The sequence below is a fragment of the Lithobates pipiens genome, unplaced genomic scaffold (assembly GCF_037356315.1).
Source record: "Lithobates pipiens isolate NorthernLeopardFrog02 unplaced genomic scaffold, aLitPip1_a1.2 Scaffold_3, whole genome shotgun sequence".
NCBI classification, from domain to species: domain Eukaryota; kingdom Metazoa; phylum Chordata; class Amphibia; order Anura; family Ranidae; genus Lithobates; species Lithobates pipiens.
This window is the reverse complement of record NW_027507790.1, coordinates 219,196,819-219,212,726: the sequence shown is the minus strand read 5'-3', so window position 1 is coordinate 219,212,726 and position 15,908 is coordinate 219,196,819. Positions and strand designations below refer to the sequence as shown.

General features: G+C 45.2%; 1 protein-coding gene across 1 annotated transcript in view; it reads right to left on the bottom strand.

Moving 5' to 3' along the window:
- Positions 1-15,908, bottom strand: part of OXCT1 (3-oxoacid CoA-transferase 1) — a 185,435-nt gene that overhangs the window by 97,807 nt on the left and 71,720 nt on the right. Inside the window, exon 7 of the mRNA XM_077462803.1 lies at positions 14,830-14,890. Within this exon, the coding sequence (XP_077318929.1) occupies positions 14,830-14,890 (61 nt within the window). The remainder of the gene's footprint in view (positions 1-14,829; positions 14,891-15,908) is intronic.

Sequence of the window (15,908 nt, the reverse complement as noted above, 5' to 3'; positions counted from 1 at the left end):
CCACAAAACCATTTTCAACTCTTGTTTTTATTTAGCTCTGGCTTTGTGCACAGGGGTACAGTCATGCTGGACTAGAGAAAGGCCTTCAAACTGCTGCACAAGGTTGTAAGTACAGAAGTCTAAATTAAGTTTGCACCACCAAATTCAGTCATTTGGAGATATGTCCACATATTTTGGCAACATAGTATATTATGGCAAAAAAAAAAAAAAAAAAAAAAAAAAAAAGTTGTGTTATACTTACCTGTAAAAGCCTTTTGAGTAAATCATAGGACACAGGCTAATATTCATTACCTGCTGGGTTATACTCCATTGCCAGGTGAATGGACACTGGTAGACCAAAGTCCTTTAAACAGCAATTGATCTCCTCTATAACCCCTCCCATAGTACTTCAGTTTTGTATCAAGCACTGAATGCTCAAAAAAGAGGGTAGGGAACTGTGTCCCATGATGTACTGAAAGGATTTTACAGGTAAGACAAGTATGACAAAAAAATAAATAAATAAATAAATATTATCTCGTTCATACATCATGGGACACAGCGTCAGGCTAATATTCAATACCTGCTGGGACGTCCCAAAGCAATAGCCTTGAGAGGGAGACACCCTGTCAAACAAAAGCAAGAACTTATACAGCAGCCAGCAAGACAATGCAGCCAAAAGCCGAATCCTCGGCTGCTCGAACAGCCACTTGATAAAATTTTGTGAACGTATGCACTGAAGACCAGGTAGCAGCTTTACAAATCAGAGCCACAGATAGCTGATGGTGAAAAGTTCATGTGGTTCTTACACCCCTGGTAGAATGAGCTCTCACCCTAAAGGGAGGAGCTTTATGTTTTAGACTGTAGGCCTGAAAGATCAACTGATGGACCCAATTGGCAATGGAAGCTGCCTGTCTCTTCGTGGGTTTTTTGGTAAAAAAAAAAAAAAAAAATAAAAAAAAAAAAAAATATTTTGATTTAAATGAAAGGCCGACACCACTTTTGGAAAAAAGGATGAAGCAGGTTGTAACACGACCCTGTCCTGGTGAAGGCTCAAGTATGGCTCCCTGCATGAAAGGGCCACCAACTCAGACACCCTTCTGGTCGAGGTGATGGCCATCAGGAAGGCTAGCTTGCATGACAGCAAGTCTAATGCAATTTCCTTGATGGCCTCAAATGGTTGTTTCTGGAACACAGACAGCACCAAGTTAAAAAGTCAAGAGGACACACAGGCGACCTAATGGGGGGGGGGGGGCTGCGCAAATGAGTCGCCCCCTGCATAAGGGTTTGGGAAAACAAATGCGATGCTACAGACCTTTGGAAGAATACTGATAAGGCCGAAATTTGACCACTGATTATACTCAAAGCCAATCTGATTTCCACAGCTGACTGTAGAAAAGAATTCTCCCAATCACATATTTCCAAGGATGCCATTTTCTGGCTTCAAAACCAGGCAATACAAGTCTTCCAGACCTTATGATAAATCTTCCTAGTGACCGCTTTTCTAGCATTCACTAGGGTACACTACTGGACCCGAGATGCCAAGGTCCTTCAACATCCTGGCTTCAATAGCCATGCCGTCAAATTTAGAGACTGTAAATTGGGGTGTAATTTAGGACATTGAGATAGATTGAGGCGCCGTGGAAGCGTCCATGGTCTGTCTATCGTCAGTCTCACAATCACTGGGAACCAGGGTCTTCTGGGCCAGTCTGGTGCTACCAGAATGACTGGAACCCCCTTTCTTGGAATGCTGTGTAACAAACATGGAAGGAGAGAGTTATTGAAGGGAAAGCATGAACCAGGCATGAACTGGCTCCATGGAACAATCAGAGCATCTGCTTCAATTGCCAGATGATCCATTGTTCGGGACACAAATTGCTGTAGCTTGCTGTTGAACCTGGATGCCAATGGGTCAACCTCTGGCCATCCTCAACGCTGGTAAATTTCCTGGACCACCCCTGGGTGTAGGAATCATCTCTCCCAGGCAGATCTGCTGGCAGCTGAGATAATCTGTATTCCAGTTGTCTACTCCCAGGATATGGACTGCCAATAGAGAAAGAAAAAAAAAAAAAAAAAAAAAAAAAAAAAACCATGTCCCTCTGTATAGGCTAGTATGCGATTCACCTCCTTCAGAGCTAAACAACTCCAGGTACCGCCTTGGTGGTTTATATAGGCCACTGCAGTGGCATTGTCAGATTGAACCCTGATAGGGCAGTCCTGAAGCTCCACCGTCCAGGACCATAGGGCACGACGTACAGCCTGTAATTTCAGGAAGTTGATGGGCAGGATCAGTTCTGTTCCTGACCATTTCCCCTGAGCTGCGAGCCCTTCTAGGGTCGCTCCCAAGCCTGAGAAACTGACATCTGTAGTCAGTACTCTTTACCAGGAGGAAGGATTTTTACCCTTTGCAGGTTTTGATCCTGCAACCACCAGTTTAGGCTTACGCGTGCCCAAGGAGATAAGCACACTTGATAATCCAGAGCTTGTCCTCTTCTGTTCCAAGCCAACAAGAGGTCTTGTTGTAAAGGCCTGCAATGGAACTGGGCATAGAGCACTGCCTCAAGGGATAGCATCCTCCCTTGAAGTCTCATACAGAACTGAATGGAGGGTTGTCTGGTGCCCCTCATCTGATGCACCTGAACCTTCAGGGCACAGATCCTTACAGGTGGAAAGAATGCTCTTGCTTGAATCGTATCTAGAATCAGACCTAAATACTTTAGACAGCTTGTTTCAAGGTCGACTTTCCGGTATTTTATGATCCAGCCCAAGCTTTTCAAATACCACACTGTCTATTCTGCTCTGTTATAGAGCCTGTAATGAGTGATCTGAGTAGGTTGTCCAGATACCCAAGCACCAGGATCCCTTGGGCCCTTAAAAGACCAAGTACTGGTGCTAGGACCTTTGGGAGCACTAGGGGAGCTGTAGCACGCCTGAAGGGTAGAGCCACAAAATTAAAATAACATCCTCTACTGCAAATATGTAGGAACCTCTGATGAGGCTAAAATCTCTCCTCTGGAGTGAGGCTGACCGACAGAATCCAGCCAAAAGAACTATCAGATACTTGTTCAGGGATCTTGGGTCCAAAATGGGCCTCGTGTTCCAGTTTGGTTTTGGAACCATAAAACAGGTTTGAGTAAATCCTCATGCCCCTTTCAGATACAGGAACCTCTACATTAAATCATGCCTTGATGCACTATATGTAGCGCCTGAAGATACAAGTCTTTTTGGAGGATCAGAGGGAACGCTAGAGCCTAAAAACCTGAGGGGGAACCCCCCACAACTCCAGCTTGTAACTGCGAGATATAATTGAGGTGACCCACTCTTCCTAAATCATTGTTCTCCAAACGTCTACAAATGTCCAAGTGCAGTAGCATTCCGCCCCCCACTCGATGGAGTAGGGGCGTCCCCTCAAAAGGATGGCTTGGTACTGGGTTTAGAAGAGCTTTGGACGCAGGGCTTCTGGCCCTACGGCTTGCCCCTTGACCCAGCACCCTGTTGGTGGCAAAAGTGCCTCAATGTCGACACATTTGATGAACCAGTTAAGGTTTTAAACGAGGGACATCTGGTGCATTTCTTCACAGGTAGTAGAGAACTCTTCCCTTCGGAAATCTTTTGGCTATATTTGTCCAGATCACCAAATAAACGTTCCCCATGAAAAGGGAAACCTGCCAATAACTTTTTACAAGGCAGCTCGGCTGAACAGTTCTTAAGCCATAAAAAAAAGTCTTCGCATTTGTACAGACGAGAGCCAAACAAGAAACTCGCTGTATTGAATCCTTCAAGGCGTCAACAGCAAAACACAGCACGAGGATTATCTGTCTTACTTTCAGGCAAATCACCCTCCTGGTTAGGCCCATCAGGCAATTTGACCTGATAATTTACGGACTGGCAGATACCAATTGCTGAAACAGCTGGCTCAATAGCTGAACTGGCCAAAGAAAAGGAAGCCTTTAAAATTAATGACTTCAATTTCTTGTCAACAGGGTCTTTAAACCCCTCTGCATTATCTACCGGACAAGTTCTTATTTAAGGAAGAGATTGCTGCATCTACAGCTGGCGTGCTCCCGAGCCTCGCTTTTCATCTGGAATTCGCTACCCCAATCGGTCACACTTCTTGCCACCCTGCAGGATGGAGGCAATCATGCCAGCAATCTTGTGCACTAACCTGGCTAGCGCCGACAGTTCATCCTTGGTGACAAAGGGTGAAGGACTTGGGTGTGGTATTTAAAACACCTCAGAAGGGAGACCCTTTAATAGGGCTCCATAAGCCCCTAAGTAACAATCCTGCTTAGAACCTTTAGCCTGCCAAACACTTGGTGACTCACATGACCCGCGTCAAGGAGAAATGAACAGCTGCAAGTGCCTGTTCAGAGCCTGCTCTGTGTCCAACAGCTGCCTCCTGGAAGAACCGCATGCTTGGCCTACACAACTTAAATAAGCTGGGTGTGCATACGCACATGCACGGTCCTGGCGAATGGGGATGCTGTATTCGCAAATGACGCAAATCTTCGTGCGCCCACGGCCAAACTGCTGAGCAAAGCAGCAATCTTGCGAACGCACGTGTGCCATGGTGAACCACGGCAAAACGGTGCGCCATCATACAGGTAAAAAACAGCCAGAAAAATAAAAAGTACACTTTGCAAACACGCACAGCTAGCCCAAAACTCCCCCGTATGGTCACCACACAGGTGTCCAGCCTCTAACTAGCTTGACTGATTGTAAAAATCAATGGGACACCCAACAATAAAGGGGGTTTCACTTTCCCGTCCAGGCGCAGGGCAGCTTATAAACTAAGAGCCCAAACTTCATCCATTACAGCGGGTTCCTGTCACTTGAGGACCTTCAAGAACTGCGTACCCTTTCAAGCTCAGGGCCCACTCCTTTGGACTTGTACAGCACCCTGCAGGAACGTCTTGGTGTCCAGGATTCCACTTCACAGGATCCAGCGCCCAGAGGCTGCATTACAGGCAAAACCTCACAGTATCAGTCTTTGTGAGGCTCGGGTACCATTTATCTAAGCATATAAATCCTGTGTCAAATGGATCCAATTGGTCAATCTCTCAATTTAAGAACCGTTTGTGGGACTAGAGACCTGGAGCTCAAACAAACCATGCCATCCACCTTGCAGACACTGGTAAAAAAAAAAAAAAAAAAACTGAAGTGATTCCTGTATGGGAGGGGTTATATAGGGGATCACTTCCCGTCTAAAGACCTTCCTTTGGTCTACCAGTGTCCATTCACCTGGAGGATTATAACAGCAGGTAATGACTGTGTCCCATGATGTATGAAAAAGAAAAAATGGCTCACCTCACATGAGCCATCCTATTGGATGGTGTAGGCAAACTTTATATTCCCCAGCCCCTGGCAGATCCTCCAGCTTGAGAAAACTGAAACTCGGTCTTAAAAATTGCACACAAGGATAAGAAGCTGCACAGTGCACCAGGCAATCATGTACAAGCCTTTGGAGTTACTCCATGCATACCAGTGAACATTTCATTAAATGAAGGGTACTAAAGTCAACTTTGAAACTAACCACCCTCAAAAATGGGAAAGACCTGTTTGACACTATACATTTGTCAAGCAGTACAATAATACATAAAAAGGTTCATTACACAGATAATGGAAGGCATGGCTGTAGACTCCTGAACAGTTTCTAGGCAACAGCAGCTATGGTGCTGCACTGTTTAGTAGATGACGTTCTATAGCTATATTACTACAGTGCTGTTATTGTCAAAGGCCGAGACTAGCAGGCATCAATAACAGTGCTATTACCCATTTTTCATAAATACATTTTGAAACAATAGATATTTAACATTCAGAAAGAATGCTCTGGTACCAGAACTACTGGTGGGCATGTGCCAGCCAGACATTTGTCAGGATTTATTTTTGATTATTAGACAGATGCTGAACAGCAACACATCATTTTTGTCAGCTACATATCCAGGATGATGCCAAGGTACCCTTCCCTCAAGGTCTGTAATAAGCAATTTAAGCATAGACAACTTTGTATTTTTAATTTAACTCGCAGAGCAAGGAGTTGAGAAACCATGGAGAAAATAAAAGTTATCCGAAGACAAAGCAACTACTACAGCCCCGTCCTGTCATTGCTGAAGGCAAATAAGCAGGAGATTCGACCATAGGCAAGTGCCATAACCTGCATGTATAAACACATAGCCGATTGCGCTGCAGTGCTAATGAGGAATATGCTGATAAGAGGAGAGGAGACAAATGAGATTAGTCTGCTGCTTTTCCTTTTGATGTTCATTCACTGGCTGAGGAGGGACAAGACTGCAGCAGAACTTAAACTTTTTTTCTTCTTTAAAAATGTATGTACACTCGGCCCTGTCCCCGCATCACTTTTGTTCGACAGCAGCGGGAGCCAATGGCTCCTGCTGCTTTCAATCTGTCCATGAGGAGAGGGACAATAGCTGGAGCCACTGTGCTCATGCACGTCGCTGGATCGGATCTAGGGCTGAAAACTCAAAGGATTCACTCCGAGATGTGATCCACGGACATCCTCATTATCTGAAATGTGGTGACCAACCCACAGTTTTCTCCAGGGTAAAAAGGTCTCCTAGGCATGTTCCTCGTTGGCCTAGGAGACCTTTTACCTGGAAGTAGATGCCAAATTCTTAAAATGTAATCTGCATGGATAGCATATCCTGAGATTCCTTTATGTACTTCTAGAACACACTCGACATGGATAATCAAATAGTGTGCACCACACCAATTGTCAAACACTTATGAAGGATGAATTTCCACTCGATTGAGGTTGATGCAGTATGTAGAAGACATGTACCCGAGTTGGAGAAAAGCCATCCTCCATCTTTCCCGTGGTCTGTGATAAGAGATGCAATTGCTCAGTGCTGAAAACTCAAACTTTATAGTCCACTGGGGTCCTCATTGTCTTGAGTAGTGATGGACCAACCCACTCTGCATTCACTTCCAGGTAAAAGGTCTCCTACGCTACATTTAGGAGACCTGTTAACTGGGAGGGATCATCAAGCAGGTTGGTACAACACCACTCAGATAAGGATTTCCGCAGATCACATCTCAGTGGGTCCTTTGAGTTTTCGGCCTTAGCCACTGCACCTCCTATTGCAGGCGATAGAGGGATCACAGATTTTCACCAGCTGGCACATGTCTTGCTTCCACATGCTACAGCAACCTTTTTAACATGAGTGGATATTATTTCTTAATAAAACTGGAGTTAGTACTTACCGGTAACTCCTTTTCCGGTGGTCTTCCAGGACAGCCCTTGAGAGATGGAGCTCCTCCCATCGACCCAGGAAACACATTGCCACAGTTCAAAAGGCGGTCCCTCAGGTCCCTGGTCAGTCATTCACCAAGAACCGAAGGATGGAACTGAAAAACATATAAACCATAACAGGTAATAACATTAGTACATCATTATAATCAAATAAAGGGTGGGATCGTGCTGTCCTGGAAGACCACCGGAAAAGGAGTTACCGGTAAGTACTAACTCCAGTTTTCCCAAGTGTTCTTCCAGGACAGCCCTTGAGAGGATCCCCAAGTACTTACCAGATTAGGGGGGGACCACGGCCTGGAGGACTTTCCTCCCAAAGGCCTGATCCTGACTAGACATTAAGTCCAGTCGGTAATGCCTTGTAAAGGTGGAAAAGCTTGACCATGTGGCTGCTTTACATACCTGCTCCGGGGTGGCACCAGCTCTTTCTGCCCAGGATGCAGACAACGCTCTTGTGGAGTGAGCTTTAACACCCTCAGGAGGATCTCTATTCAAGGCCTTATACCCCTCTGCTATAGCTAGCCTAATCCATCTAGCTATGGTTACTTTTGAAGCTTTCTGTCCCCTACGCTGTCCGGAGAAAAGGACAAAAAGGGAGTCTGAAATTCTGAATGGATTTGTTACTTTAAGGTATTCTAGAACACACCTCCTCACATCCAATAAATGAAAACGTTCCTCTTTCTCATTTGCTGCATTTTGACAAAATGAGGGAAGGACAATATCTTGGGACCTATGGAAGCTAGATGCTACCTTTGGTAAGAACCCAGGGTCTGTCTTTAGAATGACTCTGTCTTCTAGGATCTGTAGAAAAGGTTCCCTGATGGAAAGGGCTTGGATTTCACTGACCCTACGGGCTGAAGTGATTGCCACCAGGAGTACTGTCTTAAATGTAACAAGCCTTAAGGAGGCCTCCGAGATAGGCTCAAAGGGTGACCCCAAGAAAGCTTTTAGTACAACTGCTAAATCCCAGGATGGGACTTTGGTGACTCTGACTGGCTTGCGTCTAGCGACTGCCTTACAGAATCTAGCGACAAAAGGATTTTCCTGTAAACGTTCATCTAGGTACACACTTAAGGCAGCTATCTGTACCTTAATGGTACTTAGGGTTAAACCCTTGTTTACACCTTCCTGTAAAAACTGTAGAATATTAGCCGTGTTTATGTCACGGCTATTCAACCAGCTATTAAATTTTTGCCAGACTTTTTTGTAAATAGCCCTCGTGACTGGTTTGCGACTCTGTAGTAAGGTCGCAATTACCTCATCTGTCAGGCCCTTACTCTTTAAGATTTCCTCCTCAGTAACCACGCCGAAAGCTTCAGTGTGGCGACCTGTGGATGGTAAAGAGGTCCCTGCGACAGGAGGTCCTGTCTGTAGGGAAGCCTTAGAGGTGGACAATCTGTCAATTGTAGCAACGTTGTGAACCATGGTCTCCTGGGCCAAAACGGTGCTACTAGAATCAAACAGGTTTTTTCCTTGAGGAATCTTGCTAGGACCCTCGGAATGAGATGAAGAGGGGGAAAAGCATACGCCAGACTGAAAGACCATGGAGCTTGCAAGGCATCTACAGCCAGGGGCCGATCTCCTGGGTTTAGCGAGAAAAAATTTGGAACCTTTGCATTGTTTTTGTTCGCAAAAAGGTCTACCTCTGGTTTTCCCCAGTGATTTGTTATGAGATTGAATGCCTCTGGGTGTAAGGACCATTCTTGGTTCGAAATCTTTTGTCGACTCAAGAAGTCCGCCGTGTTGTTCAGCTCCCCTTTCAGGTGGACTGCAGAAATGGATTCCAGATTGGCTTCTGCCCACTGGAAAATGCGTCTGGCTACTACCATCAAACGAGGACTTTTGGTACCTCCCTGTTTGTTTATGTATGCTACAGCCGTCATATTGTCTGAACGGACTTGTAGATGGTGACCCTGTATTGTGGGGTGAAAGGCTAAGACCGCTCTCAGGATTGCTGTTAGCTCTTTCCAGTTGGAAGAGAAACATTTCTCTTCCGGGGTCCACTTGTCCTGGACCCAGCTTGAGCCGAGGTGGGCTCCCCAGCCCCAACTGCTCGCATCTGTTGTCAGTGTTGAAGTGATAGGAAGGACCCAATGAACCCCTTTGTTCAGGTTCTCCCTGTCCTTCCACCACCAGAGGGAGCGTTTTATCCTTGAGGGGATCAAAACTTCCTCCTCCAGATCTCTGCCCCTTAATTGTTCTAGCAGAAATCCCTGAAGGTCTCTTTGGTGGAACCTGGCCCATTGTACGGCTGGAATGGCTGCTGTCATAAGACCTAAGACCGACATTACTTCCCTCACTGTACATTTGGGGCTGCATTGAAGAAAAGATATTCTCTGCCACAGATTCAAAATCTTTTCTTCCGGCAGTATAATTTTTTGATCTACTGACTTGATCCAGTAACCCAGATACAGGATCTCCTGTGTTGGGGTTGTCTTGGATTTCTCCTGGCTGACAAGCCACCCTAACCGACTCAGGCTGAGTTGAGTCAACTCCAGATCCTGAGAAAGACGACTCTCCGAGCGTGCTGTTAGGAGTAGATCGTCTAGGTAGGGAATAATTGAGACTGACTGAAGCCTCAGTGGAACTAAAGCCTCTCCGAGAACTTTGGTAAAGATTCTTGGGGAGGATGACAGACCGAAGGGAAGCGCTCGGCACTGAAAGTGGTAAACCCTTGTGTCTATCTGTACTGCCATTCGAAGGAATTTCTGGCATTCCTCCTTTATTGGAATATGCAGATAAGCATCCCTTAAATCCAGGGTAGCCATAAACATCTCTTTCTGCAGGAGATTCTTTATGGAGTAAATGGACTCCATCCGAAATCTCTTGTAACGGATGGAGCGATTCAATGGTCGGAGATTCATAATTAATCTGAATCTTCCTGACGGCTTTTTTACTACAAAAATGTGAGAGTAAAAACCGTCTCCTTGTTCCTGTATAGGGACTGGTGTCAATACTTCTTGATCCACCATCTCCCCTATCAGTAAGGGTAAGGCCCTGGCCTTTTCTGAGTGACTTGGAAGTTTTGTCACTACAAACTTTGAAGGAGGGCGGCTGTGAAACTCCAGCGCATGACCCCTTTTTATTATGTTTAAGACAAATTCGTTTGAAGTTGTCTCTTCCCATTGTGGAAGGAATTGGCTTAATCTTCCTCCCACAGGGACCCTGGCATCACTGGGGTTTGGGATCCTGATTGGGGCGGCTAAACAGTATGCCCCCTTTTCCTTTCCCTTTATGCCCCGACCAATGTTTTTTGGGGATTGAACTCTTCTCTGGTTTAGAGGGTTCTTTAAAGGGACGAAAAAATTTTCTTTGAAAATTTTTCTTTTTTGCGGGAAAGGTTTTCTTTTTATCCGCCGTCCTTTCTAAGGCGGAGTCTAATTCAGGCCCGAAGACTAAGTCTCCTGTAAAAGGGACGCTGCACAGGCGGGTCTTAGACGCCGTGTCTCCCCCCCAGGTTTTCATCCATACTGACCTCCTTGCTGCCACTGAAAGTGCTGCTGACTTAGCCGCAAATTTTACGGAGTCCGTGGAGGCGTCAGAGATGAAACTGGTGGCCTTAAAAAGCATAGGGAAGGATTTCAGAAGCTCCCCCCTAGGAGTGCCTGCTTTTAAATGTTCTTGAAGTTGCGACAACCAGAACTCCAGGTTTCTAGCTACACAAGAAGTGGCTAGAGCTGGTTTTAAGCCTGCCATAGAGGCATCCCAGGCCCTCTTTAAGACAATGTCAGTTCTCCTGTCCATTGGATCTTTCAGGTGACCCATATCTTCAAAAGCCAGATCAGCCTGTTTTGAGATTTTGGACAAAGGGGCGTCTAGTTTAGGATTTTTATTCCAGACCGCCTCTGGGCTCTCATCAAAAGGGAACCTTCTCTTAAGGGATTTAGGAAAGAAAACCTTTTTATCTGGTTCAGACCACTCCTTAAGGACAAGGTCAGAAAGCACCTTATGTATAGGGAAAACCCTTGCTTTCTTTTTCCCCAGAGCCTCATACATTTGATCATGTCTAGATAACTGAGTTTCTTCCTCCTCAATTTCCAGCGTATCATAGATAGCCCCCATTAGCTCATCTACTTCCTCAAGAGACAATCTATACTTTGAGGCTTTGGATGTTACTTGATCCTCTTCCTGACCCGAGTCAGTGTCAGAGGAATCGGGGCTAATCAACGTGGGGCTAGGCTCCCTGATCATACGGGGCTCCCCTGAGCTGGGTGTTGTAAGGCATGGTGAGGAAGAGATTATAGTTGCTTTACTCGTGGAGGCAGCTGCAGCTGATCCCACGTCAGTGATTAACTCCCGGAGGGACTTAAAGGTCGACGCCATTTCCTCTTTAAAGGAGCCCAAAAACTTTGCTAAAGGGGAATCTGCCTCAGATTTAAGCAAGCTTGCAATGCATTGCTTGCATAGGGCTTTGTTAGAGCCAGAGGACAACCTATTCCCACAATTAGGACACTTTTTGCGGCCTGTCTTGTCTTCCCTTGGGATATCTTTAGCCTGAAATAAGAAGACAAAGGATTTCTTAGCGTCAGCCCCATGTCCCTCCTTCAATCACCAAGTGCAAACAATCTCACTGTGAGTAAACCGCCACCGTGGGGCACTACAGGACCCAGCCTACAAACACCACCACTCCACCAGAGTAATAGCATGCCCAGCAGCCTACCTGGGATTGGCTGGTGCCTGTCTCCGCCGGAGTATCCTGGGGAATAGCCTCCATGGTCCCCCTCTGATGCTCCCGATCCCGCCGCTAGTCCGGTATTGCTGGACGCTGGTCGGGCTTCACAGGCACAGCGCTGGCTCTCCCTCTCCTCCTTGTACCTTTAGAGACCCGGAACCGGAAGTCTCGGCACGCAGTGATGACGCGGTTCCGCCGGAAGTGACGCTCGGCGTCTCCGACCCCACCGCAACAAGGAGCTGAGATGGAGGTTCCACTCACCGCTCCTGGGGGAACCAGCGCCATTCTGCCCCTGGCCACCTCGGCACTGGAAGGAGGAGGGTAACGGGTCTGCTCCGAATCAGCTGGACGGTACCCGAGCCGTTTAAAAAAGGTATGGACCCAAAACTGCAGCCAAGGAATAGGACCCGGTCCCTCATGGCTACAGGTTCTCAGGCAGCCCCTGAGAGGGGCCTTCAGGTTCCTGGCAACATGTTCCTCCGACGGAGGAAACACAAATGACTGACCAGGGACCTGAGGGACCGCCTTTTGAACTGTGGCAATGTGTTTCCTGGGTCGATGGGAGGAGCTCCATCTCTCAAGGGCTGTCCTGGAAGAACACTTGGGAAAAAGGTGTTTATTATTGACACTTCATTGGTGTGGCTGCACTCTGATTATCCTTGCACAGTCTGAACAAGTGATTTACCATCAGCCTGTCAAATGTTCTCCTAGAAGTACATAGAGGACTCCGAGGGGATTATAGCCTTTGCTTATTAGTGAAGTATTTTTGTTTTGTTCAAGGGTCCATTCACACTGTGCTTAAAAACTCCAGTTCTTTGAAGGGTTCCCACAAGATTTTGGAGTGTCCGTGGAAATGTGTGCATTCAGCCAAAAGAGCATTTTGGCTGAGAAGACTTTCCTCATAATTGCCATTTTAATTAATCCCCAAGATGTTCAAGTAGGCTTGGGGTTCAAAGATCTGTGGTGGTTACTTGGGTTCCTCCACAAACTTGACAAACCTTGGTTTACATAGACTTGGGTTTGTGCACAGGGCACAGTCATGCTGGACCCAAGCAAGGACTTCAAAAACTGTTGCACAAGGTTAGAAATGTATATTAGGCTTGCATGCTGAGGCAATAACAGGACTCCTTACGCAAAACTAAACTCAGTAATTTGGAGATGTGCACACTAGGGATGCACCAATAAGTTTTGTTTTTTGTGACGGGTAGAAGTACTGATGGAAAAAATTATACCGCGCTAGGAAAAAACGTGAGAACAAATAAACTATGTGTAAAACAGGCAGCAGCAATAGATGTGATATAACACCCAACAGATATACAGAAATAGAAAACTGCGCCAACCCTATACTTAAATAAATAACAAAAAATAGTGTCAAAATATGTAAGTAATTATCATTAAATGATTATAACGATAAAAAAACACCTTAAGTGCATAAAAAAACACAACAGCACATAAAGAAAAAATATCACAAACAAAAGTCCAATCATAAAAAGTTCATATGCGAGTCCAGATAAGCGTTTGTGACACCACAGTGATTCAACACGATCCAAAAGCGCATAAAGTGCCCGTCACCGTATATTGAATGCGCTTACCAGAAAATAAACAAATTAGGGCGTTTGTATATATTCGATGGGTCCCATCAAAAGATATCCTCCTTATTAGTGGGTCAGCTCTCCATCTCCTAATAGTACCTTCCAGATATTAATATACTCCGTGGTCCCAATAGGGAGCTCAGTAATTCCTTACACAGGACACAGCAGATGACATCGGAAGTGCAGCAAAGGGATCTAGTACTGATACTTTGTGGTGCAATTTGCATCCATACAGAATGAATGGGCACAAACTGCACTGAAAAGAATCGCATGCGATTTCCCCACTGCTCCTGTGTAATCCTAGGCTTGTCAGTGATCTCAGCCTGGTAACAGAAGCAGTGCAGAAAGCACATGCAAGTCAGACAGAATTCGCACTGCATTCCCGTTCACATTACATGCAATGATTTTTACCGATTAATTTTCTAAATTGCTCCGCAATGCATCGAGAGTATTTTCACAAGTATTCGTACTTGGCATCGACACAGATTTTGTCAACGTGTCAAGCCCCTTGGCAGCCCTTTCAGTTTAAGAAACTTGAAAATTTGTATTGAAAAAAAAAAAAAAAAAAAAAAAAATGGTACATGAGCAGCAGCTGCATATGAACACTGGGCTAAGCCAAAAAAAAAGAAACCCATATAAAGAGTGTTTTTGTATAGGTGGTTAGGAGCGTTTTTCTGCAAGAAAACGCCTCTCAAAAACACAATCCAGAAGAGTTTTTTTGTGTCACTAAACACTGAGCTTAAAAATATGCCTCTGAAACATTCAAATGTGCATAAGCACATAGAACATTGAGCTGCTTCTATGGGCAAACTCCTCTAGAAGCAGCGTTTAAGCCCAGTGCGCATGGACCCTTAGGAGGCATTTGTTTTTACCCTTCATCATAAAGTCCTGTCTGATATGCTCTCTAGGGGTTGACAGCTGTATTGTTACTACATCTTACTTGGCCTGTTTGGCTAATATTGGTTGGGGTTTTGGGTTTATAGTGTATTTATATACAATATATAAGATATTACAAAAATAATTTCTTAGAGACCCTCCTGTGATGACAGTGACATGCCCAGGTGCAAAGAACAGCCAAGTCAGCATAAAAAGACCCACTTTAGAAATTGTTTCCCCCCCCCCCCCCCCCTACAAAAATAAAGAGATTTCAGACTTCATTTATAAGAGTACTAAGTGCATTCAGACAAAAACTTACCCCGTCAGATATAATGCGCTGAGAGATCCAGCAGTCATAAAACAGGGAGCTGAATAAAGCCATGTCAGCCTAATACAAGCATCACTGAACTCACAGGCATGTAATGCAAATGAAAAGCAGCACCTACCTCCACCACTGTGACTTTGGCTGCTTTACACATCGGCTGGTTGAAATTTCTGGCAGTTTTTCTGTTAAAAAAAAAAAAAAAAACAGTATAAGAGCACAAAAGTGGCATTTAGAAAATTAGAATTAAACATTTGCAAAACAATACAAAATTCCACAAGGTGTGCAAACAAAGGAGACTAAAACTTAAAAATGAACAGAAAAAGCAAGTTAAAGCTTACTTGCAGAGTTTTCTTTTCCATCAAATATTTTAATTTACTTGCAATGGGAACCTGATAGAAGATTTGACCATTTCAGAAAAAGTCAGTTTCCTAGCACAACCTTCCTCCCTTCTTGCATGTCACATCCCTCATCTATTCAGAGAAAGTCTAATTGCTGTCTGTTCCAGGACAGCGTCTCCTCCCTTATCTGCATAACCTTTTATGTAGCTGCCTGGTGAAAAGTGAAGGGGTATGCGACAGAGCAGCAGTCACCAGTGGTCCATGGAGCAATGATAGTCCACGAGAAAAAAAATAAAATAAAATGTGGTGGTCCCCAGGGGTTTTTACGCAAATCAACATGATGAATGCCTAATGTCGTTTAAAGCGTTGCTCTCAATGGTGCGCTGACAGTAAATACTGTCAATACTGTCAGCGTGCATTGATACCCAATGCCTCCTCTGCATTTCTGGCTCCTGTGAACTCAGAGCGAGGTTCCGGAAGTAGCACAGAGGGCAGGAAATTGGGGACTTCCAATGGCAACACTGATCAGACTGTAGAGAGCACATGGCTGGATAAGGAGGTGAGATCCAAACAATGAGTCTAAGGCAGCAGTGTGATGCACATTGGGGGGGGGGGGGGGGGGGGTCAGAGAGCTGGAGCATTGCGTGTATAAGATATTTAAAAATTCAGAGTTTAGTAGTCTGAGGTCTGAAAGGCTGGCGACCACTGTGATAGTATTGGCACTCAAGTGACATTGCCTCCAAGGTGGCAGGGAACATCAAGGCTTTCATGTCTACACAAGGGAGGCAATTACAGGCACACAAGCATAAAGAGACACAGTAAAGGCATACAGTATTCATACCCCCTTGAAATGTTCTACATT